At 26.4% G+C, this 9,115-nt stretch overlaps 1 protein-coding gene across 1 annotated transcript; it reads right to left on the bottom strand.

The window, feature by feature from the left end:
• Positions 1 to 1,697: 1,697 nt before the first annotated feature.
• On the bottom strand, positions 1,698 to 6,795 carry LOC100571489. Its single transcript, XM_003245593.4, has 5 exons — positions 6,502 to 6,795; positions 6,226 to 6,336; positions 5,889 to 6,095; positions 5,782 to 5,826; positions 1,698 to 2,369 (listed from the first exon to the last, which is right to left on the bottom strand). The coding sequence occupies exons 2-5, from the start codon at positions 6,330 to 6,332 to the stop codon at positions 2,129 to 2,131; spliced, it is 600 nt and encodes a 199-aa protein (XP_003245641.1). The 5' UTR covers positions 6,333 to 6,336; positions 6,502 to 6,795; the 3' UTR covers positions 1,698 to 2,128.
• Positions 6,796 to 9,115: the final 2,320 nt, after the last annotated feature.

Here is a 9,115-nt window from a genome sequence, read left to right as displayed (position 1 = left end):
GAAATACACGATTGAGTGATATACATTTCCCAATTCCAATAACAATATGATGCAACATAATATGTTAAATATGGTATGAAGGTATTCATTTTATGGTCAACAAGTTATTTGTTTTAAATGCAGTTTCAAAAACTTACATACATACATACATATATTATTAATATCAATTGTAAATTAATCAGAATATATAAGCAGGATAAAATTTAAAAATTTCATTTACTTGTCTCAATTCTATATATATTTTATGTATAAGGTACATAGTTACATAGGATACAAACATAAGTAATGTATAAATTATAAAACTAAGATTTTATATGTATTAAAAAAAATTATATAGCTAAAATTTAAAACATAAAATAAATAATATATATATTTTTTGTCCAAGTTTATCAATAAATAGAAGCAAAAAAAATATACATATACATTAAATAGACAAAATATAACTTTAAGAGTATGAAGTGAAGAATGCATTGTTGAATACAGTAGAGATGGGACAAGTTTACTTTAATTAACTGATTCATTTTATTAATCAATTCTAATGTGTCGTTTTTTATCATTATTATACAAAATTAAATTAAATGAATATATAAAATAATGTAAATATCCAGTATACAAGAAGTCACTATTTTTGGTTTTTATACATCAAATTTGACTTAAAAAAATATTTAAAAAAATTAGTTTGTTGACATATTAAAAAGACAGTAAATAAAAATAATCTACATCTTATACAGAGTTAAGTAAAAAGTAATAATAATTAATATAAGTCTCAACTATCTACTCACCAAGTATCTATTTAAATTAATTTTTACCAACAAACCATGTTAGGTAATCAAAGACAAAGATTTCCCTTGATTAAACATAATATATTTTTACTTCACATTTATTTATTTTAAATTTAATATTTTCATAAGTATATAACAAAAAAAGAATACTAAATGTAATTAATACTTTTAATTTTACATTTGTTTTATTTTTTTACTTATTAGACAATTAAATGATATGTTATTTTAAACTAATTAAAAAATTATTAAAATTATTTTTATAATATATAACATAAAAATAGAAGGTAGATAAAATCCCACCACACTTATACCAACCTAAATAGTATTATAACATAGTTTATAATTAGTGGGGTAATAAATTACCCCGTGTGACCTACTGAAGGTTAAACTTAAATTCAATCAACTAATAAAATATTCTAGACTGTCAAACCGTCTGTTCAGATTCGTTTTCTGGCACATGATATCATAGAATTCAAATTTAACACCATGCATTACAGTCACTCTCTACTGTTATTCTCACACCGGCTGGACTTTCTCTTCCAACAATTTATGTTAAATTTTTATTAAATTTACTTATTGTGCAAAAAAATATAACAACAAATTATAAATATTGAATGTTCCTTTATTTTTAACAATAAATACAAGATTTCCTTTAATTAATAAATACAATTCTATAATTAACCATATTTGGTTAATAATTAAACTTAACATATCTTACAAAAAATAATTAAGTTATTTGTTATGATCAGTTGTATCCAAATAATTGTAATTTAACAACAAAGTATAATATATATTATATATACATAATATAAATATACTTTATATATAATAAATTATATTATAACTTCTATAAATATTATTGTTTTAAAATTATATACACACATTAATTGATAAATGTCAAAATTATAATTTGTGTTTTCAATACTGAGTTAGTCAAAGTTTAGTACCTACTAATTGAATTATTTTACATTTCAAACAATAAAGAATAATGAATGCCTTATTATTAGCATAATTGATTTATAAAATAATCAAGTGATTTATTAATTGTACAATTAAATAGGTATCATAAAATAATTTATACTACTTAATGCAAATTAAATATTTCCAAAGTATAGAGAATACAAATAAATTTGTATTGAGTTCAACATTGGTTGGACTAAATAATGTCAAACTATGAGTAATGACAGATTATGTTACTAAGTATAAATAAAAGATAAAATAAAAAATTTAAATAATCTGTCAAATACTATTTTACAAATCTGTTTAGACGTATTATCTTATAAATATACGAAAAATCTAAAACTGTATCAAATAATAAATTATCATGATAGGTTTAATAGAAAATTCTATTTTACCAGTTTATCATTTTTGTCAGAATTAACACAAATAGATACAGATCCATTAGACTGGTAATTATGATTGTCTTCTTCAAGAATCTCAATGTCCTCTGTCTCTTCAAATAGATCTACTGATGATTGAGATAAATTTAAATTAGACTCCCCGTGAGATTCAGTATTTTGATTAGACAATTGGTTTTGCATTGACGATTTAATTGTGTTAATATGAATCATATCTGGTTTAATTTTGCTGTAATATTCAATAAATTTAATACATTAGTCAAATTAAATCTCTAACAAATAATCAAAATTATCTAAAGCTTTAAAGATTTAAATTATTTATTTTTATTTTCATGAACTAAAAAATTTAGAAATTTTAATTTAAATGTTTTTGTCTGTCGACAAATAAATTAATTTATAAAAACAACTATTTCAAAAAGATAAAAATTTGGAATTAAAAAATATTGGAAGTAAAAAACCCTCAAAGCAAAACTACTTTTTAAAATATAGTTTGGCTCTATTTAAATTTCATAATAATTATTTTATTTGTTATCGTTTATTTTTTTAGTTATTTATATGGTACGGTTAAACGTGTGTATAGCTGTAGAACCTTAAACTACCGGTAATACATCTGTTACACAATTATTTTACAATTAAAAAAACTCTATCTGTATTGGATTAAGACCAGAGATAATAATAACATAATTAACAAATGATTTTGCCGTGGCTGGTAATCAGGCAGATTTTTTAACATGCACTCTGATCATTAAAATTAAAAACATAAATTAAGAATTATAGATCAATTTATTAATTAAAAACATGAACTAAAAAGTAATAAACTAATAGTAAACAATTGTATCCCACCATCAAAAGCCATACAACCAGACCATTTAGGTGTCTAAAAAGACAGGGGTAAATGCCCACCTTGGCATCCACAAATAACACTACTGGTTCAAATCAAATACACAATGATACTAAAATTACTAATTACTAATTGAGTAGTTTTTTTTAACATTAATATGTTTTTGGGCTGGCTACAACTTATTTTTTCTGACCAATTTTGGTAACTCCTAAAACATTTATTATTGATACCATAGTAATCATTCCCCCCAAAACATATATTTATAATTTCGTATTATGAAAATTATTGAAATGCATTGTTTATAATTTATCGTCAAAAATAATATGATACACTATTGAATAAGATTTAATTTATTTAAAACTGTTATTCTACCCTAGCAGAAGTTGATCGCAATACAATTTATGCCCATGTATTAATTTTACTGTTGTATTACAAGTAGAAAATAGAGATTTTTATAGTCTAAAAACTTAGTAACAATGTACTAAACTTTTTTAATCCATAAATTCTTTTTCTTCACAACATTTTAGAGGCTCCCAAATTATTAATGACAATAAATAAAGAAATTATATCAAAAAATTAAGAAAATCAAAATTATATTTTTTAAGTTTAGAATAAAATATTATTTAAATTTGTGGCATAATTCTAGTTTAGCAACCTATCGATTTTTAAGGTTTTTTTTTTTCCAAAATGTGTCTTGGGGTGCTAATAAGAATGTAAAAAAAAAAACGTCGGACAGACTAAGTTTTGAAGTTATCGGTGAAAAACTTCAAAAAGTAGATTTTTTTCAAAATGCGAATTTTTTCAAAAAAATACTTAGAATTGATTTTTTTCGACATTCTTTTTAAATAAAATGTGTGGTTTTTGACGCACAATACTAGATTGGTGTGATCAGAACTTACCTCGCGTACTTACTTTTGAAGTTTTTGCACGTAAACAATGAAAAATAGCATTTTTCATTTAATAGCGACGAGTGCCGAAACACACGTAGTCACTGTCCTTTACTACGCGTAAAATGTTGAGTTTAAATTTTCACCTATTAACATTCTTATTGACCCTGTTACCTACTTGAGGTGGTTTTGCATAGCAAGTCGAGGGATATTTTCAATTTGCGGAGCGTAGCGACGAGTGCTGCTAGCTGTGTAATCACTGTCCACATTAAAAGAGCGTTAAAATATTTTTTTACGCGCCCATGCGTATTAACGTAAAATCGCGAACTTTGCAAATTTATAACTTCAAAACTAATCATTTCCAAAAATTTATTTTTGCACCATCGTTCTAAACTCGTCGTATTACATATGTTGCCGAAAAAATATTTAAAAATTTGTTGCGGCACAAGTTTATAATTTTGAAAATGCTACTTTTCATTGTTTACGTGCAAAAACTTCAAAAGTAAGTACGCGAGGTAAGTTCTGATCACACCAATGTATTGTGCGTCAAAAACCACACATTTTGATAAAAAAAAAAATGTCAAAAAAAATCAATTCTAAGTATTTTTTTGAAAAAAATTCGCATTTTGAAAAAATCTACTTTATGAAGTTTTTCACCGATGACTTCAAAACTAAGTCCGTCCGACCTTTTTTTTTTTACATTCTTATTAAGCATCCTAAGACACACATTTTGAAAAAAAAAAAACCTTAAAAATCGATAGGTTGCTAAACTAGAATTGTTCCAAATTTGTTTTACTCTTCCGTGACACAGCTCTCTTTATCAACAATTGCAACACCTCTTCAATCCACAACGCATAGTTTGAATATCAATTACAAGAAAACTTAACTTTTCCCTCAAAATTAATTCACTTAATGAGAAAACATTTTTTTTTTTTTTAATTTTGGTGACAATTCCATAAAACAAAATTTGTATTGAGTAAGCAATGTCAAAACTTTCTTTGACAGGTATATAATTTATGTAAATATTGATCAAATAATGAATTATGAAATTCTTGATGTTACAGTAGCCAAGCGTATACTAACAAATAATAATATATTTTTACTTTAATTGTAATACTAAACTACAATACTATACTAAACTACTACTACATCATTTTTATATAATTTTTTATATTCTAATTTGATCTATAATAATTTTAATACCTAATTCAATTTATAATTTAAAAATTCTTATAATTAATCGATACCTATGTATCAAATACAGACAAAATTTTAAAAAATATATGTTTATGCGATTTGTTGGACAATATACTACAATAGAACCTTAATAATTCGAAATACAAGGAAAATAAAATTTATTTGACTTACTGAGGTTAGGTTAGATTAGGCAAGGGAACGCCATTTGTTTTGACTTATTAAGGTTTTCGACTTATTGAAGTTCTACTGTAATTCCATTTTTGTCATATTTGAATTGAATATTTTATTTTTTGGAATATAATTATCAAGTTATACATTTTGATGGTCATATTTAAGTACAGATAAAATTTAATTGATAAATAATTATATAATTTTCAGATTTTTATTAAATCTTGGTCTTGTTTTTCTTAAGATTACCTAACCATTTTTTGTTTGTAAAAGCCCAAACTACAATAACCATTTGGAATTATTAATCAGTTTAATATCAAAATATGGATATTTACAAGCAGTATTTGGTAAAACATAGGTTTTAACAGTATTCAGTATTCATACTTATACCATGACATATATATATATATATTATAATATAATATAATATAGTTAAGTTATTTTTTGGTATGTGATTTAAAATCTTAACCATATAGGGTTTTACCCATAATAAATCTTTTGAACATTATTAATTTATCAATTTTAAGTACATAGTTATCAATATTTACTTATTAAATTCTTCATCAGGATATAATTCGTCCAATGTTCCACTCCTGTTAAATAAAATAATACACACTAAAAATGTTGAAATAAGCAAATTTAAAACACAACTTACTCTAATGCAATTACTTTCCACACTAAATCTTCGATTTGAGAAAATGCTATTTTCATTTCAGTAACTGTACTGACTTGTGTATTTGGATCGAACATGATATTGCATATCTGACAGCAAGTTGAACCTGTAGCTTCAATTTTTGCACAATTTATACAGAGTACATGATGACAGACATTAACAATTAACCAATCTTTAGTATGCTGTTTACTGAAACGGATACAATATTGATTAATGGTTCAAATTTCAAAATACAATATTAAGCACATAAGCGATTTGTCGTATGTTATATTTGTCATAATTGTAATATGATCTAAAAAGTAAAAACAACAAAACATACCATTTTCCACATTCTTCTTCTGGGATCAATAATTTGTGCTTTAATGACAACATGTTAAACATGACGTCTTTTTGCTTGGAAGCCATGTCGACCAGGTGCTTAGACATGATTCTAAGAAACAAATAACAAACTAAGACAATTGGATTCAAGCTGTTAGCCTAGTTAACCTGTCGTTACGGCAATGTAAGAACGAGACGTCAAAGGAGTAAGAGTGCAAACGAATTAAGCTATATCTTAACATAACTTAGTACGTGTACCTACAGCCTAGTAGCCTACCTAATATTAATTCGTTTTGTAGCGTGCGACGATGTAAATAATAATATGTAATAATATTATCATTAGTTATTGTTGGACAGTTTATGGCGCAAAATAATAATCACTTAAATACAACGAGCAGGAACGATTTAATGGAAACGGAGACCAACAAGAGTCAAAAGTCAAAACTATGAAGTGTGAAACACTGAAACAGTGTACTTGTAAAACTGTTTCAGAACCTGATAGGTATTCCGGATTTGTTGACATATCTCCGACGGGCTAAAAAGTAAAAAGCGCGGAAAAAAAATAAAAACGATAATGGTCGAGAATGATGTTTGGGTATTAATCTGTGGTTGGGTTAGCTAGTTTTTTTTCCTCCATGCAATTTCGGGACAAGTGCCCATAATATATGTAGGTATTCAGGGTATTTAGGGTAAATTCCATTTCCCTAAAAAAAATGACACTGTTCACCAATATTGTTTCCTCCTAAATTCCAAATTCAATTCTCTTCCGACTTCCAATGGTCCAAAATAAAAATTGTATAAGTAAAATCAAAAATGTGGTTTTGTTTTTTGTGATCTTGTGTCTTGACTCTTATGTGTTTTACTTTTTATACTGCAATATCATTCATTCAAAACGACTTTAACAACTAAATTATATATAATTAGGTATAGTGTATAAACCTACAATCTACATACAACATATTATTATTATGAGGCACTATGGATGAGTTTATATGATATGCAAGTGGCTATAGATGTTGCTTACAGACATAGTCGCTTTTAAATTAATGTTGTTAGTTTTCCAAAAGATTCTGTGGTATAAATCTAGTTTAGCATCCATTCGAATTTTTCAATTTTTTTTTTCGGAAACCTATTTAGGTATTAGGTATAACGAGTTAAGAACGATGTTGCAAAAACAATTGGAAATCAATAGATTTTAAGTTATAGCCTTACAAAGTTCACGATTTTCGGTGTTTTACGCATTCGTGCAACGCAATATTTTACCGCGTTTGGAATTTTTCTGTTAAACTGATCAACCTTTTTTTTTGAAATTTTAAACATTCCTATGTAGTTAAGCATGTTGAAAACGATAGGAAAGTCTGAATTTGCGATCAGACATATTTAAAGTTTTAGCTAATTGAAATTTTCGGTATTTTCATATATACCCGGCGTATGGTTATACTATTACTCTCTACCAGTGGGTATTTACGGGGGGGATATGGGGGATAGATCCCCCCTTGACCTTTTTTTTTGTAAAATTAAGTTTACTTATTTTCTGTATTTCTCAAAATGATACTACTTTTAAGTTTTAAGTAGTACCTATATCTGTTTTCTAAATGTTCTAGCCGTGATAATTTGTCCGCTTTGATATACGTACTATACTATACGTTCGTGGCATAAATATCGGAAAATAAAAACATATATCTTTATGGTGGTATGGTATACTATATTTTTGAATTCTTTGCGAATTATTTTTCATGCATGAGTCATGAGTGTTTATAATAAACCCGATAAATAGTCGGTAAATAAAACAAAATTACCATGAAGACTGTAGATTTACCATAGGGCATGGGTTTATTTTTACTAACTGAAAACATTGTATTCACCTCTGGGTTACATGCTTTAGATGTTTGTCATAAAGAGGTTTATCCAAATATTCATGAACTCTTGAAAATATTTTGTACTTTGCCTGTATCAACTGCTATACACCTTAACGACGTTTTTCAAGTTTTTATTAAGTATTAAGTCTTACCTAATAAATAGTATGACAGAAGTAAATATTTTATCAATTTTCCTATCTAATATTGAATAATAACTACCTATAAATTAAATAGTAATTATTATATACTTTGTTTATTATAACCGACTTAGACACTTAGGGCACGTTTTACAATCATAGTTTAAATTTTACCAGTCGAATTCCGCGGTTTAACATTATATATAGTTTAACTATTGTAATATGGACCCTTATAAGAGGACGCTACACCCACGTGTGTTATTTCTGTCTTACACACGCACGACATAGGGAATTGTCGTTCACTATTCTCAATTGTGACCTGTTAGTTTTGATACTAGAGTGAATCGACCTATTATCAAACTTTTAGGTAAGAACATTATTTGGGTCTTAGAGTGGGCGATTTTTCGATATTTTCATTTACGAGAAAAATAAAGGTATGTAAAATATCAAAAATTAAAAATGCTCATAATATCTCGCTTGAAAATTAAAATATTAAAAAATCGCCCACGCTAAGACCCAGAAAATGTTCTTAACTAAAAGTTTGATAATAGGTCATTTCACCCTATCGCCATCAAAACCAACAGCACACTATTAAGAATAGTGAACGACAATTTGCCATGTCGTGCTTGTGTAAGACGGAGACAACACATACGGGTGTAGCGTCCTCTTAATGTACCTATTGGCTTTATTTGCATGTCACCGGTCAATACAATAATCATGCCAGATAAGCTTATCGATGAACTGAGCATCCAAAAAAATAGAAAACAGGATTTTGTATTATAACTATTTTTTTTTTGTTTATCGTATTAAACATGGGATTGTCGTTAGTGTGAATTTATAATAAATGCTATTAGGTACTATACAATTTGTGTTAATTTTTATTTCACCTCGATCC

Source organism: Acyrthosiphon pisum, chromosome A1 (assembly GCF_005508785.2).
Source record: "Acyrthosiphon pisum isolate AL4f chromosome A1, pea_aphid_22Mar2018_4r6ur, whole genome shotgun sequence".
Taxonomy (NCBI): Eukaryota; Metazoa; Arthropoda; class Insecta; order Hemiptera; family Aphididae; genus Acyrthosiphon; species Acyrthosiphon pisum.
The sequence above is the reverse complement of the archived record's forward strand: the minus strand, read 5'-3'. Positions and strand labels throughout refer to the sequence as shown.